The sequence below is a fragment of the Haematobia irritans genome, chromosome 4, assembly GCF_050003625.1.
Source record: "Haematobia irritans isolate KBUSLIRL chromosome 4, ASM5000362v1, whole genome shotgun sequence".
In the NCBI taxonomy this organism is placed as follows: domain Eukaryota; kingdom Metazoa; phylum Arthropoda; class Insecta; order Diptera; family Muscidae; genus Haematobia; species Haematobia irritans.
The window spans coordinates 104357439-104384094 of record NC_134400.1 but is presented as its reverse complement, the minus strand read 5'-3'; the positions used below and the strand labels follow the sequence as shown (position 1 = coordinate 104384094).

Below are 26656 nucleotides of genomic sequence, written 5' to 3'. Positions count from 1 at the left end.
TTTTATTTGACACCGATATGGGCTAAGACTTATTGTGAGGATTTTGCATCTTTAAAAATGGGTTTGGAATAAAGAAAACAGTTTTTACTTTGAAGTATCAGTTATAATTGGATAAAAGGCGGATGTTTTTAGAGGAAACTTTAAAAACCTTATTGCGATGGAAAGGGAGACTAGATTTCTTGAATATGCAACGAGCGGAAAGTAAATGTGGTCTGAAGCTCCAACAAAAGCTAGAGTATCTTCTTCCAAAGGTTGGATTGCGTTCAAATTTCTACTAAAGAGTGTCATCCACAATCGAATTACTTGGGTTGTGGTAATACTTGCCGATGGCATCAGAATTTATAACTTCTTAACATCGTCTTCTAAATTGTAAGTTTGTCCATACGGGTTATATTAGAGAGCCAAGAGTGAAATTTGGGGGTCGCCTTATATGGGGGCTATATACAATTATGAACTGATATGGACTAATGGATAGGTTTATCTGGGGCTATATATAACTATAGACCAATATGGAACACTTTTGGCATGGTTTGGCATCCTACACTGGTAGAAAAAAGGCGGTACGTGGCCATGATCGTTTGGTATCAATTGATTGGTTCACGTTACCTTCTAATTTTGATACCACTTTCTATCAAATCATTTACATCCGATATTATTATGGTATTAACTATCACATACCCGTAGCATATGATATGTCGCCGTTGCTAAAAACTAAGTTGTCGCCTTAGTAACATAGTTTAATTTGTTCACATAAAGTAAATAGACGCGTTAATTGCAATATTTTTTGGAAAACGTGATGACGGAAAAAATAAATTTGTGGATATAGAGAAGTATTCGTAAGTATAAAATGTTTTAGTATTATTAGTGTTTACTAATTCGGAACCATTCTCTCATTAGATACGTAAGAGACATACAAAAGCTTTCCAAATCTCACAACAGACAGCTTGAGGCATGCAGAGCCTGTGATGGGACATAAAATTCAAAGAATAATTTTGCATGAAAAAAGTGGTGAAGTGTATGTATTATGTATTTTATAAATGTATTAAAGGAAAAGTCATTGTTACGTGTGTTTCATTGAACTAATATGTATTATAACAGTAAATACCGGGTTTGTATTAAACCCAATACCGTTTTGGTATTATTTGGTAATACCACACTGTTTATACATCAATAACTTAATGGTATAAATATTAATACCGCTTAGGTTTTATTTTTAATACCATTTTGGTATTTTCGTAATACCGTATGGTACTTTCATGCTTTGCCTACCGCCTGTACCGTTCGGTATTGATATTGTACCATACGGGGTTGGCTAACTATCAATAACGTACGGTATCGATTTGAGCCCGTATGGTAATAATTTTTCTATGGGTGTAGCACAACGTACAAAATTTCAACTGAATCGGATGAAATTTACTCCTCCCAGAGACTCCGGAGGTCAAATCTGGGGATCGGTTTATTATGGGGGCTATATAATTATGGCCCATATAGATTAATTTTTGCATGGTTGTTAGTGACCATATACTAGCACAAAATACAAAATTTCAACAGAATCGGGTTAAATTTGGTCCTCCAAGAGGCTCCGAAAGTCAAATCTGGGAATGGGTTTATATATATATGGGGGCTATATAAATAAACACCACGCAGAGAATGAAGTCGACCCATTTTTGTCGGCGGCTGGAACTAAATTGTTGACTACGGCGGCGGCTGCTTGACGGCTGCAAAATCATGGATATGATTATTTTACTCCTTGAGCAAAGTGTGAAGCAAATTATTAAAAGATCAAGTATTAAATATTAACAAATTGTCATTGTTTTTGTTATTTGCATATTTCTCAGGCACTACCGGTAGGATGTTGAAACATTTTGCAGTTAGTTAGCAGACATATGAGAATTTGGGAAGAAAGTTCGACTTAGCATTCGGTACTTTGCCATTTGCGATTTTTTTAAAATAAAATTGCCGATTTTAGGATAAGAAGAAATCATATATTAACTGACCAAAAAAGGCGATATAAAACTAAAAACTTATTCTTAGTTGGTGTTCTATAAAAAACAAGCAAAAATATTGGGTGAAGTCTATAACAAAATGCTACGACAGAAAGAATATAGGAATTTGTTTCGAAAAACTTAATCAAAATTCGGTATTTTTTGAAATTCTAAATTATGCAGTCTACAATATTTAACCCTCTAATGCCCCAATTTTTTTTGCCAGCTGATTAAATTTTCAATGTTATCGACACGAAAGCAAGAAAACTAAACAAGAAAAATGTAAAATTCAGTACATGCTGCAAAGCCTCTTGAACAGTTTTAACTAAGTTTTCTTTTTATTTTACCCATTTTTGTTGTCTTAAGGTGTGTTTTACTAAAAGCTTCTTTATTAAATGAAGACCGCCTAAAGGCGGGCTTGGGCATTAGAGGGTTAATATAAAGGACATAAGTGCACAAATTTTCTTCTCAAATGCGTAGAAGTTTGTTAGCATGCAGTTAGAAAAAGAAAACAATAAGCCGCCCCAAAAACGGTCCTTCTAGATCCGAAATACTGACCCCACTTTGTAGAAATTTTGCAAAAAAAAATAAGGCCTGTATCTCGTAAAATTTTAGAGATATTCGCACACACACGGAATCAATTTTTTGTAGGAGTTTATGAGTTCTATCCAGAAAAGAAAAAAATCACAAGTAAAACCAAATTTTATTACCCGAGGAGACCAACTTGGAGGAAAATATCTCAGCTTTGACACAAAGAAAAAATTATGTTGATATCTTAATTCATTCCAAAGTTACAGAATTATTTCCCAACAAAAAAAAGCGATTTGGAACTACTGTGGTTTGAGAATCGGTTTCTAGTAGTAGGTAAAGGAACACAACTAATATTCCTTTAGAATAGAGCTTCCCAACCCAATTTAACGTCCAGCTGCACTGAAAAGTTGTTCGCTGGCCACACTTCACGTTGTGCATACAATGTGGGTATTCTGGCCATTTTTACTTTATCTGTATCTGCACCGATTTGGATCAAATTGATACACTGAAATAAATGTTGAGTCTTTTCTCTATGAAAAATATCAAGTCAATTGTTGTACAGTCCCGGTGAAAATGGAAGTAAAATATGAAAGTATCTATCATATTTCCCCAAATAATTCAAATATTTACCGATTCTAAAAATTTAGGAAAAAAAGTTCTAAAAAAAAATTTTAGAAAAAAAATTCCAAAATATTAATTATAGTCTCAGTGCAAAATTTCAAGTAATTCCGGGGTAATTTCGCCCCAAATGCGAAAATTTTACTTGTTTACCTAGCCAAAGTGGAACAAGCCTCATCAATCATGATGATGGAATGGATCTTCTACATTTTGCACTAATTAAAAGTGCCTGAGATACAAAGAAACGCCATTCGGACGTCTATTAGAGATTGTAATGAGCATCAAAGAGATGACTAAGAGACCTTTTCCAAATTTGGAAAATTCGACTTTTGTATTTTTTCATAATTTGAAAATGACTTTTGTTAAAGTCGACTTTTCGACCTTTGGAAATTTTGGAAAAACCAACATTTCGCCTATACGATTTTTTAAGATTTTGAAAAATTATACATTCGATTGTATAGTATTTAGGACCAAAATGTCGATAGATCGACATTAGACCTAACCTAACCTAACCTACTAAACGACTCCACGAGTTTTCGATCTTTTCCAAATTTGACTTTTAAATATTTTCGAAAATGGGAAGAGTCGGGTTTTAAAATTTGTGAGAACATATATTCGACCCTTCACTTTTCGATCATGGTACAAGACCTCTGGTGTCTTTCAAGGACTCTGCTAGGTAATCGAAGAATAAATAACATTGATTGCTAGCAAGATGCATAATACACTGAGCTGCGGTCAATCAGGCTTGAAAATAGAATAAAAAACGATATCGTCGTAACACACTCATTATTTAAGAGTCACGACTGTTCTATTAACACAAAAATGACCTTTGATTTTAATCACATCATGCAAATTATGAAATCATTCAAATTTGAAGACGATCAGGCTTTTATTGCGAGCGGTACTTCGAATACCAATATATCATCAATCAGGGCTTTGAGCAATGAATCGAGTGTATGTGGTCATATTTAGTTTTAAATCGACTCAATATTCGATTTTTTACTAAATGATGGGTATAAGCCGTCACCTCCGTTCTGGGCATTACACACACATTGGGAAACTTAGTTGACGGCAGTAGTGTCGAAAGGTATATAAACTATTTTTATGTATGTATTATTATGTAAATAATAAATACATCGTACGGGTATTTCGACTTTAATATTCAATTGGTAAGGAAAATACAAAAACTCACCTCCTGATATTTGTTGTTGGAGTTGAGTCGTAGATGTTGATTGCTCAATAGCCATAATAGTATTGGCATTGCTGCTGGCTACAATTAGGTGCGACTGTTGCTGATGTATTTGATCTGCGCCACCTTGTTGTGTTGATTGTAATGATATTCCTGTTGTTATTATGGCACCAGCCGGTACCATTTGTATGGGAACCGATTGTTGCGATTCACATTCCGAAATATCGTCTTCAATCTAACATAATATCATAAGAAATTAGAAGAAGAGCCAAAATTAAATGCTTGATACCTACCTGTGTTGGTAGACCAGTTCCCTGAGCATGCATCACTTGTATTTGACCCATTTGCGGATCATCATAGATTTGCATAACTCCCATTTGTTGTTGCATTTCATGCATCTGTGGATCATAAATAGGAGTATAATTTGGACTTAACATACTTGTGGGAGTATCTGTGGCTGAGCCAGCGTTGTGATTCATATCATCGCTACCCACAGTATGAATATCATTAGGATTCACAGTATATTCATCTGGATACATAGGCTGCTGATGCCACATCATGCCAGATTGTTCAACACCTGTTTGTCTTTCATCAACGGAACCGGCCATAACTTCTTCGGCGGGAATATATTGGTATTCCGTGGGATTTGAGACGGGGGGTATAATGTAACCATAATTATATATGGGTGGACCATTGTAAACTGGCATTGGCGAAAAGTATATAGGGGGTCCCGCCGCTTGTTGTGCTGCAGGACTTTGGCCCGCATGTATCATAGGTTGGTGTGGAGCAAAATAAGGGTATGGATATTGATATTGTGGACCATGCAAGGCAGCATACTGGGGCTGTGCATGGGCTGCATATGGCATATTGGATATCATTTGAGATTCCAGGGTTTGCTGTTCCTGCGATTGTTGATTGCTTGGTTGGCCTCCACCGGTTTGAGGAGCCGGACTGCCCTCATGCTGTTGTTGATGGTGATGTTGCTGACGTTTGTGACGTTGCATATTATAATCATTCTTCCTCGAACCACTGCCGCCACCACGCCCTGGTCCACGACGTGAATCCCGGCCTCCACCGGCATGAGCAGGCAATAAGGGGCCTGTTGGATGATATCCGACTGGCATAGCGCCCATTGGTTGCATCGCGGCTCCCTAAATATGCATGGAAAAAATCAGCGAAATCAAAGCAAATAAAATATGTGTGAATATATTTTACCTGATCGGGTGATATTTCACCGTGTATAAACTGTGGAGCTCCACCGTGATGTACCCATCCACCTTGAGGGACGGCTGTATGTGACCAACCATGTAAATTTACATTTGCAGTAACATTGTTTACGAAAACATTGCTCGACAATGGAGCTGGTATCATTGTTGAGTACATTGCTCCAGGTTGATGATGAGGGTGGTGGGGGCCTGACATGCCAGTATGAGCAGGAACGTACATATTAGTTGCATGCAGTTGGGGATTATAGACAGGACCAACGCCACCAGCCGCACCTGGAACAGAGTTTGGTTGAGGTGTATAAGTGTTTGAGTTATTGTTGTTGCTTGGGGCTTGCGGTTGTACAGCTATAGCTTGTGTTTGGTTGTTGTTGTTACTGGTTGTGTTTGTAGCTGGAGTTGTAGGAGCGGCTGGGCTGTTGTTCATGTTATTGTTATTTGTAGTCTGTATCGTTGTGTTTTGTTGCTGCTGCTGCTGCTGCTGAGGGGGTGATGTTTGTTGTTGTTGACCAACAACTGGTTGCGTATATTGGGTCATAGTAAAAGTTTAACGATGTATTTGATGCCAACTTTAATGTATTCCAAAATCAAACAAATTGAAAATTCACACAACAATGCCACTACAGAGAAGTTATCATCAAATTCTGAAATGAGACGAAATGGGAGAGATTTGTAGAATATGATAATATTATATAAAAATATCTAATAGCTTCGACTATGATTACTTTTTTTAATGTAAATTTTCATATCGAAAATACCGGGCATTTTCCTTTACAATTTTTTATATAAAATTTTACTACTAGTATAACAAATTGGTTTTTAGTACCATTAGTAGAGAGGAATTTAAACTAGAACATAAACCCCAAGTTTAAACAAGTACGATAAACCAAACAAAAAACTGATTCAGCTTTCTGACATAATGCTATAACTCTGAACTTGTAATGACGCAGCCCCGAAGAAGACATTCCTTGTTGGGGTTGTAACCACGGCTTCCGCCGTTGGTAGAATTCTACCAAAAAATGGTAGATTTTTTTAGTGTTTGGTAGATTGGTAAAATTCTTGATGTTTTGCAAAACATTCCTCCCAACTAGGAGATACTTCACAAATTTTGAAAAAATTTGCTAACGAAATAAATTTTTCTATAGAAATAAAATTTTGAAAAAATTTTCTATAGAAAACTACTAAGTTATCACTGATTTATTTATATATAAATTTAAAGACATATATTTTTTGTTATATATATATACATTTTTTTCTGTCATACAAAGAATTATTTTATATTACTTAGGTATGATGTTGCTTTGTAATACGTTATTGGCCAATAGGCTTTTGTATTATAATTTATGAATAAATGAAATGAAATGAAAAAAAAAACAAAATTTTGACAAAAATTTCTATAGAAAACAAAATTTTGACAAAATTGTCTATAGAAATAAAATTTTGACAAAATTTTTTATAGAAAACAAAATTTTGGCAAAATTTTGACAAAATTTTCTATAGAAAACAAAATTTTGACAAAATTTTCTATAGAAATGAAATTTTGACAAAATCTATAGTAAACAAAATTGTGACAAAATTTTCTATAGAAATAAAATTTTGACAAAATTTTCTATAGAAATAAAATTTTGACAAAATTTTCTATAGAAATAAAATTTTGACAAAATTTTCTATAGAAATAAAATTTTGACAAAATTTTCTATAGAAATAAAATTTTTACAAAATTTTCTATAGAAATAAAATTTTAACAAAATTTTCTATAGAAATGAAATTTTGACAAAATTTTCTATAGAAATAAAATTTTGACAAAATTTTCTATAAAAAAAAAATGTTGACAAAATTTTCTATAGAAATAAAATTTTGACAAAATTTTCTATAGAAATAAAATTTTGACAAAATTTTCTATAGAAATAAAATTTTGGCAAAATTTTCTATAGAAATAAAATTGTGACAAAATTTTCTATAGAAATAAAATTTTGACAAAATTTTCTATAGAAATAAAATTTTGGCAAAATTTTCTATAGAAATAAAATTTTGACAAAATTTCCTATAGAAATAAAATTTTGACAAAATTTCCAATAGAAATAAAATTTTGACAAAATTTCCAATAGAAATAAAATTTTGACAAAATTTTCTATAGAAATAAAAATTTGACAAAATTACATTAAATTGTAATTTAATTTTTGTATTTTACGTAGAAATAAATATTAAAACAAATCAATAATCGATTGTTTCTATGACCTCAAGCCGAACAAAATTAATAATCGAAATAAAATGTTTACAAAATCTATTCTATATATAAGATTTTAAGTATGTTTATTTCTTTGTTTGTATGCTCCAGGTAAGCTTGGAAAATACTGAACCGATTTCCTTTAAGATTTTGGAGAACGTAGAGAGTTATCATGTGGTGAAAATAGGGTATAAATAAATAAAATTTTGACAAAATCTATTCTATATATAAGATTTTAAGTATGTTTGAATGCTCCGGGTAAGCTTGGAAAATACTGAACCGATTTCCTTTAAGATTTCGGAGAACGTAGAGAGTTATCATGTGGTGAAAATAGGGTAGCTCATTTGTAGATATCTTGTGAAGGTGTGGGCCCTCCCCCTTGCCCGAATTTTTCAAAATTGGACCATTGGTCCGCTACTGTATTTTCCGATACTTGGTCGACACTCCGACTTTGAAAAAATAAAATTCTCTGATTTACTTAAGATTTACATAGAAGATGCGGCGAGGTTACACATTAATATGGAGTATCTGAGTTTTTAATATTTGGACGGGAAGAAGGAACACCCTTTGCCCAACTTTTTGAAAATGGGACAAAAATTAGTGTATTACTATTTTTAAGAGCAATATGATTTATTGGCTAGGAAGGATTGCAGTATTGTTAAATAAATGAAATGAAAATAAAAACGAAAATAAGTCTTATGATATTCTTTGTCGATGGAGTCCTTAAATATTTTATTTCCGATACCTTTAAATGTTGAAAAGCAGAACTCTCCCAATATTTAAATGTGTTAACGTTGCTTAACATAGTAGGAAATGTAATATATGAATCCATTACATTTTCTGATATTGTTTTTATACTCTCCTCAATTATAAAGGGTGATTTGTTAAGAGCTTGACAACTTTTTTTTTAAAAAAAAACGCATAAAATTTGCAAAATCTCATCGGTTCTTTATTTGAAACGTTAGATTGGTCCATGACATTTACTTTTTGAAGATAATTTCATTTAAATGTTGACCGCGGCTGCGTCTTAGGTGGTCCATTCGGAAAGTCCAATTTTGGGCAACTTTTTCGAGCATTTCGGCCGGAATAGCCCGAATTTCTTCGGAAATGTTGTCTTCCAAAGCTGGAATAGTTGCTGGCTTATTTCTGTAGACTTTAGACTTGACGTAGCCCCACAAAAAATAGTCTAAAGGCGTCAAATCGCATGATCTTGGTGGCCAACTTACCGGTCCATTTCTTGAGATGAATTGTTCTCCGAAGTTTTCCCTCAAAATGGCCATAGAATCGCGAGCTGTGTGGCATGTAGCGCCATCTTGTTGAAACCACATGTCAACCAAGTTCAGTTCTTCCATTTTTGGCAACAAAAAGTTTGTTAGCATCGAACGATAGCGATCGCCATTCACCGTAACGTTGCGTCCAACAGCATCTTTGAAAAAATACGGTCCAATGATTCCACCAGCGTACAAACCACACCAAACAGTGCATTTTTCGGGATGCATGGGCAGTTCTTGAACGGCTTCTGGTTGCTCTTCACTCCAAATGCGGCAATTTTGCTTATTTACGTAGCCATTCAACCAGAAATGAGCCTCATCGCTGAACAAAATTTGTCGATAAAAAAGCGGATTTTCTGCCAACTTTTCTAGGGCCCATTCACTGAAAATTCGACGTTGTGGCTCGTTAGTAAGTCTATTCATGATGAAATGTCAAAGCATACTGAGCATCTTTCTCTTTGACACCATGTCTGAAATCCCACGTGATCTGTCAAATACTAATGCATGAAAATCCTAACCTCAAAAGAATCACCCTTTATTAGACATGGAATGTTGGAGGACTTTGAGCTTTTTGTTTTATTTGAGCGGGGCGTTTTGACTGGGACAAATTCAATATGAAATTTATTATTATAAAAGCCTCGGCTTCTTTTAAGGAGGATATAAAAATTCTTTACAATTTAGCATATCAATGTATACATTCCAAAGTGCGCTAAGTCTAAAAAGTGAATTTTACAGGAAACAAGAAACAAGTTTTGTTTTTTGAAATTTCTCAAAACCCGTATAAGATAGAAATTTCCTTATTTTAGGTCTCAAAATCATATTTTTTATAATTTTTTTAGTATATACGAACTCAAAATAGTGAACATGGCTAAAAATGACTTAGACCACTTTAGACCGAACAAAGTTTTTTGCCCTTTTTGGATTGGACATTTTTTAAAACTTAAGACACAGGCTAAGTACAATATTAACCATAACTTTTGATAGAAATGTCCAATAAATTCGAACTTTTGACAGGATCACATCAATCCGAATAAAAAACAGCGAACTCCATCAAAACATGCAAAGTCGATGTAGCGTACTCTGGAATGAGGGCATCAATATATATAACGTGTAGTATTTGCGTAAATAGTACACCGTTTATTGTCTCGCGGTTTCAAAGCGTTTAAATGCTCTTTATTTGACAAGTAGGAAAGTGTTTAATTTCTATCAAAGAACTGGTACCGATGCTGTTGGTTCTCGAAATTTTTAAAATTTCATATAATGTATGAATTTCTATAATCTCTTGATATTAAAATATTATTGGAGCAGTATGAAACACGTACGATTCAGATACTCAAAATTAAACAGGTTCTTAAGAGGTTGCCCCAGACTGGTTCATGAGGATCTGCTATGGGGTTATCCTACTAAACTGTCCCAGGTCGTGCCGTCCGTCCCTTGCATATGTTTTGACCAGAACTAGGACTGGTCCATACATACCAAGGACTAGTCCTCTACCTGTACCTGGGGATTAATCCTTTTCCTGTAGGGTATTTATGTTTGAACTTCATTTTGATTTATCCAATTTCTCTGCATCAAAACGAAACGCATCTGCTGATGTTTTGTTATAAATACAGCCATTTTTAGTATTTCAGTCGAACGAAAGAATTCGTGTGACTTCGAAAAACCGGCCGGTATTAGCACTTAACAGAGTGCGAAAGACCCAAATCTCAATTTTTGGAAAATATCCCAACTATAATGACCATTTCAAAGTTTCCATCCTACCTCTCCATTTGGTTTCGTATAAGATTTCGTGCTGCTTCAATTGCGTATAACAAAAATGGAAAACTATATCAATTGCATTATTTTTTCGAAAAATTCAATCGATACTAAGCCAAAAAAAAACTTAAAAATGATCAACATTCTATAGAGGCACGAAAAATATTTAATCGAAAACGATACATATACGGATATAGAATATCACCAATTGCTGTTCAGACTCTCACGAGCTATGACACATAATGACAAATTCCCGGTACCAGCCAATAAGAACCATTTACGTAGTATTACCTATGCAAATAAATGTTTCCAATACCGGCTAAACTTATTGTAAATAAGATCTCTTTACTATTGGAATGCATTGATGGGGAAGAACCTACATTTCACACACGAAAAACTGGAGGGGGAGACATTTCTCATATGGGCGAATTGTAAATTACGACTGTCTTCTTCGTATTTGTAAAGTTAAATGGATTCTGCTTACCTTTTAACTGTTTTCAATAAATGATCTAAGAACATGTCATGAAAATGTATGTCTGCCTGTTGCAAGATCTTTTTAGCAATGGATAGAAGAGGCCTATCAGTGCGTAATGGTGTAGCTGCTGGAATCAATGTAGACGGTCAGGTTTACTGTCCTATTGACTTTTCTGACGGTGGTCAACTTTCTTTTGTTTGTGTGCGTATGTGCGGTATCAGCACAATTCAGTGTTTTATTTTGCTTCTCGCCGCTGACTGCCGCTAATGTGATTTATTCAAATGCACAAACACACACACGTTGCCATCACAAAAAGTCAATTTATTGAAGGCTGTTCTTGGGATCAGGAATCGGCAAGATTGAAGAAAACCTCAGATTCTGCAGAAAATTCCTTTGTCACAATGCCGGAATCAACTTTTTAATCTTGATTTTGACTACGTTGTTCAAATTATTCGTGGAAACACACTACTACAATTTGGTTAGACCGTCGGAATTTTAATTTACCGGCTTTGTTCTAGTCTTTCGCCACTGGATTTAGTCGTTATGTTTAATAACGAAGTGTGTAAATTTCTTGATTGCTGTTTTTTTGTTTAATTAATATTCCAATTCCAATCTACTATTTAAATTTCTTCAAAACTACAAATTTTCACGTTGCGGTCAGACAACATTGTCGTCTATAAATTGTTACGCCGTTATAATTGTAAAATCACTCACTATATGATGATATCCCATTAAAGGTAGTAACACCTACCCAAAAGGTTTAGTGTGTCACATGAGAATATTTAGGATTAAAGGCCGGTATTATTTTTCGTGCGAAAAATCCAGGGTTGTATAAATATGTGTCTGAAAATGCTCAAAACAAAGATTTCGCATTTATTCCGCGCTAACGTTTTTATATGGACTTTATCACGGCTATAGTCCATTTTAAAGAACATAAACTTTATGAAAAGTTGCTTTGGGATATTCCCCATCAAGTTATAATAAAATTAGTACTGTAGTAAAAAAGTACTGCAATAGAAAATCGTTGCTATAATCGTTTTCTAAAATGTTTTATTTTTGAATGTAGACAAATTATATTTGCTAACAATAGATAATTTTATTCGCTAAACTTGAATTTAGTTTCTAAAGATATATTAATATTAAGTATTAAAATGCGAACGGTTTTTTTTAATAATCAGGTTGATCCAAATTCTTTGCTCTATTTCTTTTTAAGACTGTTAATATAAAAAACCCATCGTGCGGTACTGGTTGCTTTGCCAGAAATACTCCTTTATCAGGGAACATGGAAAATAGTTCGAACAAATAGGCAGTTTTTTCATCTTCTACCAGATTTTCGCGAACGCCTAGATTTGTGGTCTGAAAAAGTAGAAGAAACAATTGATGCAACGAAAAATATCAAAAGTGACTTTAAAGTTGGTACTATGTTCGGTTTTCCCCGCCAAAAGTGCAGTTAAAAGTGCAAAAATCTATATAAAGAAGAGTATATTTTTGTGAAATTTTGTCAAAACTTCGAATTACAACTTTATGGAGAATTATCCAAAGCATCAATTGAAGAAGTTTTTTATACCCTGCGCCACACTGTGGAATAGGGTATTATAAGTTAGTACATATGTTTGCAACACCCAGAAGGAGACGAGAAAGACACATGCTGTCTTTGGCAAAAATGCTCAGGGTGGGCTCTTGAGTCGATATAGCGATGTCCGTCTGTCCGTGAACACATTTTTGTAATCAAAGTCTAGGTCGCAGTTTTAGTCCAATCGACTTCAAATTTGGCACAAGTATGTGTTTTGGCTCAGAATAGATCCCTATTGATTTTGGAAGAAATCGGTTCAGATTTAGATATAGCTCCCATATATAGCTTTCGCCCGATTTACACTCAAATGGCCACAGAGGCCAATTTTTTGCTCCGATTTAGTTGAAATTTTGCACGGGGAGTAGAATTAGCATTGTAGCTATGCGTGCCAAATTTGGTTGAAATCGGCTCTGATTCAGATATATCTCCCATTTATATGTTTTTCTGATTTCGACAAAAATGGTCAAAATACCAAAATTTTGCTTGTAAAATCAACACTGCTTAGTCGAAAAATTGTAAAAATGACTAATTTTCCTAAACTTCTAATACATATATATCGAGCGATATATCATAAATAAACTTTTGCGAAGTTTCCTTAAAATTGCTTCAGATTTAAATGTTTCCCATATTTTTTACTAACATTGTGTTCTACCCCAGTGCATTAGGCGACTTAAATTTTGAGTCTATAGATTTTGTGGAAGTCTATCAAATTCTGTCCAGACCGAGTGATATTTAAATGTATGTATTTGTGACAAACCTTTATATATAGCACCCAACACATTTGACGGATGTGATATGGTATCGACAATTTAGATCTACAAAGTGGTGCAGGGTATAATATAGTCGGTCCCGCCCGACTTTAGACTTTCCTTACTTGTTTTTTTTTTTTTTTTTTAATATAAAATCAATTATTAAACAAAAGTGACCGTGGAAAACTGGCTGTGTTAAGGTGGGTATTAAGTTCGAATTTAGCCGCTAAAATCGTAATTTTTCACGATTACTTTTCTTTAATAACACAGTGCAACACAAAAAATCACTTATCCCAGCCGAAAGTACTCGATGAGATTTTGCTAGATTGGTTGCCGTTCGTCTTTTATGAGCCTCTAAAGTTTTGTCGCCAAATTCGATTTTGAACACTTTTCGCAAAATTCGTATAGCATAGCTCGAAAAATGCTGTGAAATTACTTTTCTCCTCTCATCGAATACTTTCGGCTGGGATAAGTGATTTTTTGGTTGGAGTCAAAAAGTTTAATTTTGCGTCGCAGTGAAATCAATGCATAATAAAGAAATAAAAACTATTCAAACCTACCATGAGTTTTCTAAAATCAGTTAAAGGTCCATTAAACCTTTCGGGCAAGTTACTAAATGGTTCTAAATTGAGGGCATCCGTTTCTCGATTGTTAAGAAAATTTAGTATTAATTGATTTCGCAATTTTCTCTCCTCAATTGAACTATCCGAATTTTTCAATTTTTTTATCCATTGATTCACAATAAACTTTTGCCGAAAGTTTAAGTTATCTAATAAATTTTCGATTTTTTTTAATCCATTCATAAACTGGTTATCAAGACTCTCAATTTCTTCTTCCTTAGAGGCCATTTCAAGATATTAAACAATACACAAGGGATTTGGAAATTTTATTTTAATTTTCTACTGTTGTCAATTTCTGTCAAAATAGTATTGCAAGTTGGTATGATAAAATACACCCAAAGAATTTTGTTAGTAGAAATAACAGTAAATTTTGCTAAACAGCAAAATAGTCTTCGGAAAAAGGGAAAGCAGACACTGTTTGCTAAAACAACAAACATTGTCTGCCTAATCACGATTGCACTAAGGTCTTGTATTTGCTGAAGATTGTGAATATTTCTCAATCTATGGCATAACAGTAAACAAAATTTTTGTTCATCGTATTTAGAAACTTTAAAAAATATTGGACTTCTAGATTTTACAAAAGAATCCTTGAAAATCCCTTGGGTAACCTAACCTATTTTCTAATTAATTACAGAAATATGACAGCAGACACCGACTGCTAAGTTTAGCAGATTTTCTTTCTGCAAAAGTAACCGTGAAAAAATATATGTTAGATATACCCCAGATAAATCCTCACAAAATTAGACTTTACGGTCCAAAATTAGATGTAGCAACGTTATTGAAGTTTGTAATATTATTGTCGGCTTGAAGGCTTTTAATATTCTGTTAATGAAAGAAAGGGAAAAATGCTAATAGAAAATGTTGAAATCCCTGTTGCAGCGAAGATTTTTAGTTTTTTTTTACTATTTATGTTACATACTTAAATCAATACCATTATCGATAATGTACTATTCAAACTACTGAGAACTGATTTCTAACATCGGTTTAATAAACTCCGTTTATAGGATACTAACTATGTTTGCTTGTTTTTCAATAAAAATTAAAATCTGAATTTTCAATTTCAAAAATTATCGCCCATACGCCCCAAAAGGAGCTACACTCATAGAAAAAAAGTCTGCTAAAAACAGCAGTCGATGTCTGATGTTATATTTTTGTACTTCAGGGCGTAATGAACAACAATTTATAAAATTTTTAGGTTATAAAATTTTCCCCAAAGCCTATTTAAGAACCAAAAGTAGTTTTTGGTATATTTTTGCACTGTAATATACTTACAAGCTCCTAAATACGATCAGCAAACATTTTGTTTGCTGTTATGCCTCAATTTGATAAATATTCAGATTTTTGGTCAAATGCTATAGATATTCATAAAATATTGTGTTAATTATGTTAGAATAGCTCCTAAGTAGACATTTTTATTTATTTTAGCCAAAATAAAACATGTTTTAGTGTAATCGAGCTTCAAAAATAGCAGGAAATGTTTGCTATTTCAGCAAACAGTGACTGTTGTCCCTTTTTCAGCAGACTTTCTGCTGTTTTAGCAGACTTCTCTGCTGTCCCTACTAACAAATTTCTTTGGGTGTACTATAAACCAATTACGAAAATCAGGCGGACAGCAACGGATTTATCTATACATAATGTGATGTTCAGAACCATTATTTCTGGAACCCACATCTTCACAATGATCAAAGCTATCATACACACAAAAAAATATTTTTTGTCTACTGCCACGAAATTAATTGATCAAATTAATTTTTAATTGAAATGTCTTCAATCACAGAAATGATAGTATCAATTAAAAAATTAATTGAAAGCGAATTAAAAAATTAATTGGTACTATCAATTTTTGTGATTGATTTTTGTTTCAATTAAAAAAATTGTTGAATCAATTAAATTTTTAATTGAATATTTTTTAAAACTCAAGTGCGATTTTAATTGGAAAATTTTTCGTGAAAAAAATTTTTTTTTGTGAATTGATACTATCAATTTTTGTTTCAATTAAAAAATTGTTGAATCAATAAAATTTTTAATTGAATATTTTTTAAAACTCAAGTGAGATTTTAATTGGAAAAATTTTCGTGAAAAAAAAATTTTTTTGTGTACCCAAATTGGGGTAACCAAATTGCAAATTTCAGTAATCAAAATAAAAAAAAAACAGTTTTACAGCTAAATTACCAAATACTTGTATCACAAACTATTTTAGATTTAGAAGGTTAACGGCATTACTTTTGTCCACCGAGTTTAACATTTAGCTCATAGAGTAACTTTAAACCATATGTAGATTTATGTGAATGCTTTATTTTTTATTAAACTTGTTAAAATTCTACCAATAAAATATAAAAATGTATGTATATGACTCTACTAAGTATTTTTGATAATTATTTTTAAATGTTAGAAAGAATTGCATTCTTTATAATACTGGAAACAGTTAAGTGTTAAGTTTATATGAATGAAGCAGATACGCAATAGGGCTTTATATGAGAAAATACTACCTACACTGAGAAATGAATTGAAAATGTAAAATGAACTCATCTGTTTTCATACTCACAGTGAAACAAAATTATAGTTCCTAGTCTTAGATAGTATCGTAAATGTACACATCAATAACGAGACAAAACATCTGCATACAATACAAATGTGTGCTACGCAATCGATATTGTATTAAAAATGGACATTTATAAATTCTTAATTATACGAAAAAAAATTAATAAAAAAATGTCTGGAGATTGACAGACATCTAAAATCTAAATTATTATGTTATAATCTTATATCTTCAAGTTATCTTAATAAGTACTTATATTTAGTATAATATAATCAAAAGACAATGGGGGCTTCTGCATAAATTTACTTTCTAATCGAATGCGACTTTACGAGTGAATGAGGTAAGTGAAGATATCTCACTTGGATTCGTATCGGAAGGCAAGTTATTAAATTCGATTTCTTCATTGGCAGCTGCAGCAACGATGTTTTCATTCGACTGAGAAGTTTCATTTGAGTTTGAACATGGCCACTGTTTGTGGCTGGGGGCATATAAAATTAATAAAGCAAATATGTAAATATTCCACATTCCATAAACTCCTGTTAAGAATGCCGAAGTCAGTTGAATTTCGATGTCTTCATCCCATTTCCAATGACCTTCCGCTACTTGACCCATAATAAATCCGATGACAGTCAGTGCAGCACATAGAAGAGTAGCGAGCATAAGGAATTTGAAGCGATAGATAAGACCTAAAGAGGAATAAATATCATATTGTCATTTTAACGTCCGAAATTAAAATTTTATATAGTGAGTAATCAGTAATAATTTGACTTTTCTAATGGATGGATCTAACACTACTTTCAACAGAAAAGAGAAAAAAATAATTTGTTATGTATTTTATGGTAGAATTTATGATTGATTGTAATTATTGATTAATGTATCATTGCAACTGGCTAAATCGGCCATATAAAGGCTTTGAATTGTTCAAATTGAAAACAAATAAAATTTCGGTAGAAAAGCATGCAAATAGTGGTAACCCAAAAAATAGACTTACCTTCATAGTGTAAACGACGAGCTTGCGACATGGACGGTAATGACGTTCTTTTAGCACCGATATTTCGAAATACTTTACCAACCATGAAACATAAAAATATAAAGTAAATTCCTGCCGATATACCTGCCAATATGATGAAACTAAGTGCAACTTTAGCCCCCATGGGTGTAGTCCATATTGAGTAGAAGGGATTGCGCAATTGCACACCACGTTCACATATATCGAATATGAAGAGAGACAGACATCCAACAACTACCGCAGACAAATGTTTCCAATAGCGTGACCGAATCGAATTCTTTTGGGGTGAGTCCTGAATCAGCATATGCTCCCCAGCAAAAACTAGCCAAAAAGACAAAAGCATTGCATAGAATATACCTTGACGTATATCGCTAAGCAATAACATATAGGGCATTTCAAAGCTAAGTGTAAGGTATTCCAGAGGTAGATTCAAAAATGTCAGAGCTCCGCCTAAGTAAATAAGCATATACTCTAATAAAGCCGGGGAACGCTGTAATATATGTACTCTACGCCAAAACCATATCATAATTGCCACTATGAATGGGAATAGAACAGTCTTTAAACTAAGCCAAACTTTTGTAAAACCTCCATTTTGGTAAATTGCAGTTAATGTTAAATCATGCATGTGGCCAATATTCAAATTCATGTGCATATCTGAGTCAATGGGAAAACGTAAGTTTAGAAGATAATAATCATAATGAAGTGCACCCAATTCAAAAAGTGGAATCATTTCGCAAGAATACAATGTCTCCTGTTGGCTAGTGTGAACAGCATGACAATCCAAATAACGCTGTTCTATTGAACGGGCGTACAACTTCCAGTCGTTAGGTGCTTCTTCCTTGTTACGGTATGCCAAACGAGCATCGATAGTCAATTTCAGTTCCTTAGGAGGGTCAATCAAACCCACCTCGGACACATATGCTAAATCGACCTGTAAAACTCCAATTAAATTTTGCTGCCAACGGGAATAATCCAATTGCTTTCCATCGCGTGGCAAAGGCATTTGAAAAATATATACTATTTCATTTGCCATTTTGGTGTAATGTTGCTCAATTTCTTCTTGTGATATGGAGGCACACTGTCCAACTCCCCTTGAATACAGCCAGAAAGTTGTATCATTCTGCCTTTGTGGTTTGTCCTTACAGACCATACCCAATATGTTTTGATGACCGGCCGGTACAGGTGCAAAAAGACCACCCAGTAAGAAACATGCCACTTGAGACATCATCAAAGCAACTACCAATATGGAAAGTTTCCGACCGCTGAGATTCTCCAATATTGTTCCAGACATTTTTGTGTTCTGCTCAATTTATTGCATTTGCTGAATAAATGTTAAACTTTTCACCATTTACTTATTACAAGTCTGCTGAATGTCTGATTTTCAATGCAATATTTTTATGTGCATCTCTTGTGTATATACCTTGCTAACATAAACAAAAAAAAAACAAATTGCCTTTGTAAACAATAAGCAGCGAACAACGAAGCAAGATATGGCAACACTTCGACTGTCAGTGTTGACAATGTAGCGTATAAAATACAGGACAAGATCAGGGTATACTTATAAGGTATACTCTGTAATGCGCTTTACAGACATCAGTTATCCCAATAAACACAGGATGAGCGTTTTTCAAATGCAACACCTCTTCAGATTGAGGGTAAATATCATTTTCAACATAAATTCAACTTGACTTGAAAAAGCTCATCTTCAATTCATCTTCAAATTGTTTGCGAATTACAACCAATTTGGCAAAATGTTGACGAAAACTTTGAAAATGTGTTGAAGATAATTGGAGAAAACTTTGACAAAACACTACCCTGAAATGCAACGAAAAAACCACATGGTTTTCAATACTACTTTGGACAACAAAGTTCGTGGAAGAAATACAAAAATGTGGAAATTTTTTAATAATCAATTGAAATTGCTTATAATAATTGGTAAGTAAAACTAAAACACGAAATGAAAACTTTAAGGAAGTCACTAAACTCAAATCTCTTTGCAGACAACTAAAATATTTGGATGCTGATTCTTGGACACCTTAAGAGGCTGGCCGATGAAAAATGGTAGTGGCTTATCGAGAAGAGAAAGTTTCCATAAATCAAAGTGCAACCAAAAAAACTTGGTATTTATGCTTTTCCATATCAACAACTACTGGATGATAATTCGCAATTCACAAAATAACAAATTAAACCGATGATGCGATATAAATTAAACTATCGATGTGATATAGTTTAATTTATATCGCATCATCGGTTTAATTTGTTATTTTGTGAATTGAAATTGCTGGAAATTTATTCCAATTATGTGGACATCAAGTTCCTGAAAATTGCCAGTATTTTAATAACAACAATTTTGTAACACCAACGTTTTTGAGGAAATCACGAAGTACGTGGTCAGTTGGAAGAAATACAAATTGGTAAGTCAAAATAAAAAGTGAAATGAAAACATAATGGAAATCACAAAACTCGATTGTTTTGCAGAAAACTAAAATCATTGAATGGTATATTCTTGGAAGATGTTGGCCGATGAAAAACCGATGAAGGAAACAACAAAGAAAAGTTTTCAGAAAACTTACAAAGTGCAACCAATTAAAACAAAGTGCAACAATTCCTATATCAAGAACTTCTGGATGAAAATGTGCATCATCGGTTTAATTTGTTATTTTGTGAATTGAAATTGCTGGAAATTTATTCCAATTATCTGGTCATCAAGTTCCTGAAAATTGCCAGTATTTTAATAACAATTTTGTAACACCAACGTTCTTGAGGAAATCACGAAGTACGTGCTCAGTTGGAAGAAATACAAATTGGTAAGTCAAAATAAAAAGTGAAATGAAAACATAATGGAAATCACAAAAGTCGATTGTTTTGCAGAAAACTAAAATCATTGGATGGTATATTCTTGGAAGATGTTGGCCGATGAAAAACCGATGAAGGGAACAACAAAGAAAAGTTTTCAGAAAACTTACAAAGTGCAATCAATTAAACCAAAGTGCAACAATTCCTATATCAAGAACTTCTGGATGAAAATGTGCATTACATCAATTTACATCCCGTCATCAGTTTGATATTTTGTGATTTCCTCTTGCTGGAATCTATTCTAACACACAAGCCAGCAAGTTCCTCGATAGTAATTATTTCAAATTGCCAGCATATTAATGACACCAACATTATGGAGGAAATGGAATTATACATGTAAAAATGTTTAAGATATTTAAAGTTGTATTCATAGTTTTATTTATTAATACGTTTAATAAGATAATTACATTTTGATTGGTATTATATTATTATTTTTATATATTATTAATGTTATTTTTAAGATTATTATATTTGTTAACGAAAAAAATAATAAAATTTACAAAATCCCTAGAAATTTAGTATTGACTTTCAGTTAGAACTAGGATTGACTTTCATACAAATTGTGGTTTGAAAGTATTCGCAACAATGGTAATTTTTTATTTTTCTCACATTGAAAACTGTTTGAGAAATTATTGAGTAGCGATGCATTTCAATTTGAGGATTACAATTGAGAAATTATTGCTATTGTGTTGAATTTTACTGTTGAGGGTAATGTCTGTTTTTTGTTGAGAACGCGATTTTCTCAACAATTTCTCAACTTGAATATTACCCTAATCCTTTGAAAAAACCCAATAAACACAAACGTTTGAAAAATACTAAAATTCAATAATTTTTCAAACATATTTTCAAAGGATTAGGGTAATACTCAAGTTGAGAAATTGTTGAGAAAATCGCGTTCTCAACAAAAAACAGACATTACCCTCAACAGTAAAATTCAACACAATAGCAATAATCTCTCAATTGTAATCTTCAAATTGAAATGCATCGCTACTCAATAATTTCTCAAACAGTTTTCAACGTGAGAAAAATAAAAAATTAGCATTGTTGCGAATACTTTCAAACCACAATTTGTATGAAAGTCAATCCTAGTTCTAACTGAAAGTCAATACTAAATTTCTAGGGATTTTGTAAATTTTATTATTTTTTTCGTTAACAAATTTAATAATCTTAAAAATAACATTAATAATATATAAAAATAATAATATAATACCAATCAAAATGTAATTATCTTATTAAACGTATTAATAAATAAAACTATGAATACAACTTTAAATATCTTAAACATTTTTACATGTATAATTCCATTTCCTCCATAATGTTGGTGTCAAATAACTATTAATTAATATGCTGGCAATTTGAAATAATTACTATCGAGGAACTTGCTGGCTTGTGTGTTAGAATAGATTCCAGCAAGAGGAAATCACAAAATATCAACCTGATGACGGGATGTAAATCGATGTAATGCACATTTTCATCCAGAAGTTCTTGATATAGGAATTGTTGCACTTTGTTTTAATTGGTTGCACTTTGTAAGTTTTCTGAAAACCTTTCTTTGTTGTTTCCTTCATTGGTTTTTCATCGGCCAACATCTTCCAAGAATATACCATCCAATGATTTTAGTTTTCTGCAAAACAATCGAGTTTTGTGATTTCCATTATGTTTTCATTTCACTTTTTATTTTGACTTACCAATTTGTATTTCTTCCAACTGACCACGTACTTCGTGATTTCCTCAAGATCGTTGGTGTTACAAAATTGTTGTTATTAAAATACTGGCAATTTTCAGGAACTTGATGTCCACATAATTGGAATAAATTTCCAGCAATTTCAATTCACAAAATAACAAATTAAACCGATGATGCGATGTAAATTAAACTATCGATGTGATGCGAATTATCATCCAGTAGTTTTTTTGGTTGCACTTTGATTTATGGAAACTTTCTCTTCTCGATAAGCCACTACCATTGTTCATCGGCCAGCCTCTTAATGTGTCCAAGAATCAGTATCCAAATATTTTAGTCTTCTGCAAAGAGATTTGAGTTTAGTGACTTCCTTAAAGTTTTCATTTCGTGTTTTAGTTTTACTTACCAATTATTATAAGCAATTTCAATTGATTATTAAAAAATTTCCACATTTTTGTATTTCTTCCACGAACTTTGTTGTCCAAAGTAGTATTGAAAACCATGTGGTTTTTTCGTTGCATTTCAGGGTAGTGTTTTGTCAAAGTTTTCTCCAATTATCTTCAACACATTTTCAAAGTTTTCGTCAACATTTTGCCAAATTGGTTGTAATTTGCAAACAACTTGAAGATGTATTGAAGATGAGCTTTTTCAAGTTAAGTTGAATTTATGTTGAAAATTATATTTACCCTCAAACTGAAGTGGTGTTGTATTTGAAAAACGCTCATCCTGTGTTTATTGGGAATGTTTGAAAAATTATTGAATTTTAGTATTTTTCAAGGCATATTAATTAAAGGTAAAGTCACGAGCAAACGTGTGTACCCCCCCATGATATTTAGAAAGTCAAACTAAAATGGCAGGTCACTTAAGTTGACATTTGTGTATGTGTATTGTTGTTGTATTGTAATATTTATGTACACAAAGAATGTAAACAAACCTACTAAACGTAAACAAAGCCTTTGACAAGATGAATGTCGATATTAGTCACCTGATTGCATGACTTTACCTCTTTAATATGCCTTGAGTATTTTTCAAACGTTTGTGTTTATTGGGATGCTATGTTCCCACCGACTCGTTTTCCTCATTCGTTTTTCCAAAACATTTCACCGTTCACACCGGGTTGAGATGTTTTAGTTTGACGGTTGCCATGGAATCTCGAAATTCCCATTTACTCTAAATGCACATATATGCAACGTATGTTGAAATAATAACCGCGAGCGCAAAGGGAAAAAATGTTATGTTTTTTTCACATGTCCATGTTCTTTAAAGCCTTTGTTTATTCCTTTTTCCTATGAAATTTATATCAATAATTTGACATATATTTTGAAATGGGTATGTTATTCGGGGTATATTCCAAAGTAGGTGGGTTCACATTCTACAATTGACGTGTTTTTGGGGAAAACTTGTGTTTTGGACTTGATTTTTTATATAAGTGAGTATTAAGTTCGAGTTTATCCGCTAAAATCGTCATTTTTTCACGATTACATTTCTTTAATAATCCATTTTAATGAATACAAACTTTGTGAAAATTTGCTTTGGGATATTCGCCGTCAAGTTATAATGAAGTCTGCAACAAATATGTATAATTTTATTACTTTTTTTACTGATTTAGTTTTCACTTCAGTGAAATTTAGCGGCTAAGCTCGAACTTAATACTCACCTTAAAGTGAAAACTAAATCAGTAAAAAAAATTCATAAAATTATACACATTTTTTGCAGATTTCATAATAACTTGATGGGGAATAGCCCAAACAAAGCGATTCCTTAAAATGGGCTCAAGGAATTCTTGAGGCTGGAAAAAGGGAACGATCACCGGATGAGCTGCCATCCTCCAAAAGGGATCAACGATCGTTTGCCTCAGTTGCTAAAGACAGCCTTGTGATGGCTATCATTAATAAAGGGGCATTGGACGGTATGGTTCCAAAGCAAAAATGAGGGGAAATTGAGAATGCTTTGTCTGGCGTCTACGCACAGGTGCTGGAAAAGTTTCCCGGCCCAGATCCTCGACACCAAGAGGCTGGTTGGTATCAAAGACGATTTAAGCTAGTCGCATTTGAGGACCAGAGGTCTATAGAATGTTTTAAAGCTGCTCTGATACTAATTGGTGAAGTTTGGGAAGGAGCTGCTCTAGAGTTAGTCAAGAAAAACGACATACCGGCTAGACCTAGAGCACATGCGTGGATACCTGCAAACCCTCCTGACCCTGAATCTATTTTAAATAGACTGAAACAATGCAATCCAGATCTTCCAACAGTTGATTGGAAGGTTGGCCGTTTGGATGAAGTGGATGGACCAAGACGGCATGCAGTGTTTATATTGAACACTCAGTCTTTGCCACATCTAGCAAAATCTCAGGGCCGTGTATGCTATGGCTTTCATTATATACAAATGAAGGTATATAAAAACAATCAGCTTAAGGATTCGGAAATCGACAAGCCTCCGTCTGAATCAGAAATAAGCGGATCCTCTTGCGAAGTCGAGGGAGATACCAAAGATGCAGACTTGGATAGACACCGTATGCGAGAGAAGGTTTCTACTGCCTCAAAACTCACCAAACTTGAACATATGGTTACTGCGAGAGTCACCGAGATCTCTGAAGAGGACATTCTTGATGACTCGATTGAAACGGCTGATGTGACGGTTGTTGAAAATCTCGATGGTTCTACGGATGCTCCAGATAAATCTTCACCATTGTAAGGCTGCATGTGCTGCCTTAAAAGTTCTCCTGATGAAAGGGGACATAGATATAGTTCTTATTCAAGAACCATATGTTTATAGAAACAAAATATGTGAATTAAGTACTCCGTAATTTTGTAGTTTGCAATAAGGGAGATGCCCCAACCTTTGTTACTAAAAACAGGCAGGAGGTTTTGGACATCACCTTGGCCTCGAAAGAACTGAATGAAATGATATCTGAGTGGCAGGTTTTAAGTGAACACAGCTTCTCAGATCATCGCTACATCAGTTTCAAATTTGATGTTCATACCACCAATACTATATTTCCGCCAAATGTTAGGAAAGCTGACTGGAATAGGTATAGGGAATCGTTCAATATGATGATACCGGAAATACCAGAGACAAATATGAGCACTGTGCAAGTTATCGAACACGCAGTGGGGAGGATTACTAAGTCCTTCAACATTTCACTGAAAGCTGCATGCCCTAGAGGGAAGCCAAGGAGGAAAAATCGACGACCATGGTGGTCTACGGAGTTAGGTAATATGAGGAAATCGTGCAGGAAGCTCTTTAACAAAGCAAAGTCCAGCAGAGCTCCTGTGGATTGGGACGCTTACAAGAAGAATCTGAGAGGATACTTCTCGCTTGTATCCTTGAGAAAGGCTCAGCATAAATCTGAGGAAGGCTCAGCATAAATCTTGGAATGATTACTGCAGCAGCATTGAGAATACGTCCGAGTCTTCCAGACTACGGAAGGTGCTGGCATCCACGAACTCCGCTCCAGATTTCATTAAAACATCGGAGGGAAATTGGACAACGTCCAGTGAGGAGTCGCTGGAGGTACTACTGGACACACATTTTCCCGGAAATCAGACGGTTGAACAATGTACTGGCGGTGCCACAGTGGCTCAGCGGTGGTTTCCTATCGAGGAAATTGTATCGGAATCTAGAATAAAATGGGCGTTAAATAGCTTTGGATCATTCAAATCCCCCGGACCTGATGGAATTACTCCGGCGGAGTTACAAGCGGTGGCTGACAGAATTATCCCCTGGTTGTCGGCGATATATAAAGGATGTATCAACTTATCATATATTCCAGGAAAGTGGAGGGAAACGAAAGTCGTTTTCATACCTAAAGGTGGGTATTAAGTTCGAGTTTAGCCGCTAAAATCGTCATTTTTCACGATTACTTTTCTTTAATAATCCCTTTGAATGAATACAAACTTTGTGAAAATTTGCTTTGGGATATTCCCCATCAAGTTATAATGAAATCTGCAACAAATATGTATAATTTTATAACTTTTTTTACTGATTTTGTTTTCACTTTAGTGAAAATTAGCTGCTAAACTCGAACTTAATACTCACCTTAAAGCGGGAAAAGCCTCTCACTCGAATGCGAAGGATTTCCGACCAATCAGCTTATCATCATTCCTACTTAAGACACTGGAGAGGATGATAGATATTTATCTTAGAACTAGCGTCGATTCAAGTTTGCTCTCGAAACGACAACATGCATACTCGTAGGGCAGGTCTACTGAGACCGCTTTGCATGAACTAGTCAGCTTTATTGAAAGCTCACTATCTGTCAAAGAATACACAATCGTGGCGTTTCTAGACATCGAAGCGGCGTTCAGTAACGTGCATCCGAGCTCGATATTAAATGGACTGACAACTCTGAATGT

At 33.7% G+C, this 26656-nt stretch overlaps 3 protein-coding genes and 2 long non-coding RNA genes across 6 annotated transcripts in view; 1 reads left to right on the top strand and 4 right to left on the bottom strand.

Moving 5' to 3' along the window:
- Positions 1-11925, bottom strand: part of Usp10 (ubiquitin specific protease 10) — a 209240-nt gene extending 197315 nt beyond the window's left edge. For both annotated transcript variants that reach the window (XR_012722185.1, XM_075308035.1), the window contains exons 1-4: positions 11284-11925; positions 5539-6190; positions 4617-5474; positions 4327-4558 (exon numbers count right to left, since the gene is read on the bottom strand). Coding sequence is in view for 1 of the 2 variants with exons in the window: in XM_075308035.1 (XP_075164150.1) it covers positions 4327-4558; positions 4617-5474; positions 5539-6084 (1636 nt within the window). In the remaining variant the exon portion in view is untranslated. The remainder of the gene's footprint in view (positions 1-4326; positions 4559-4616; positions 5475-5538; positions 6191-11283) is intronic.
- Positions 11926-12304: 379 nt separating this feature from the next.
- Positions 12305-14522, bottom strand: LOC142236761 (uncharacterized). The gene is made up of 2 exons (XM_075308034.1): positions 14157-14522; positions 12305-12630 (listed from the first exon to the last, which is right to left on the bottom strand). The coding sequence occupies exons 1-2, from the start codon at positions 14442-14444 to the stop codon at positions 12442-12444; spliced, it is 477 nt and encodes a 158-aa protein (XP_075164149.1). The 5' UTR covers positions 14445-14522; the 3' UTR covers positions 12305-12441.
- Positions 14523-16491: 1969 nt separating this feature from the next.
- Positions 16492-19240, bottom strand: wls (Wnt ligand secretion mediator). The gene is made up of 2 exons (XM_075308033.1): positions 17747-19240; positions 16492-17441 (listed from the first exon to the last, which is right to left on the bottom strand). The coding sequence occupies exons 1-2, from the start codon at positions 19053-19055 to the stop codon at positions 17065-17067; spliced, it is 1686 nt and encodes a 561-aa protein (XP_075164148.1). The 5' UTR covers positions 19056-19240; the 3' UTR covers positions 16492-17064.
- A 173-nt stretch (positions 19241-19413) lies between these two features.
- Positions 19414-21134, top strand: LOC142236758 (uncharacterized). Its single transcript, XR_012722183.1, has 4 exons — positions 19414-19699; positions 19765-20178; positions 20243-20571; positions 20636-21134. It is a non-coding gene; the product is annotated as an uncharacterized LOC142236758 (long non-coding RNA).
- A 599-nt stretch (positions 21135-21733) lies between these two features.
- Positions 21734-24919, bottom strand: LOC142236759 (uncharacterized). The gene is made up of 3 exons (XR_012722184.1): positions 22708-24919; positions 22309-22642; positions 21734-22244 (listed from the first exon to the last, which is right to left on the bottom strand). It is a non-coding gene; the product is annotated as an uncharacterized LOC142236759 (long non-coding RNA).
- Positions 24920-26656: the final 1737 nt, after the last annotated feature.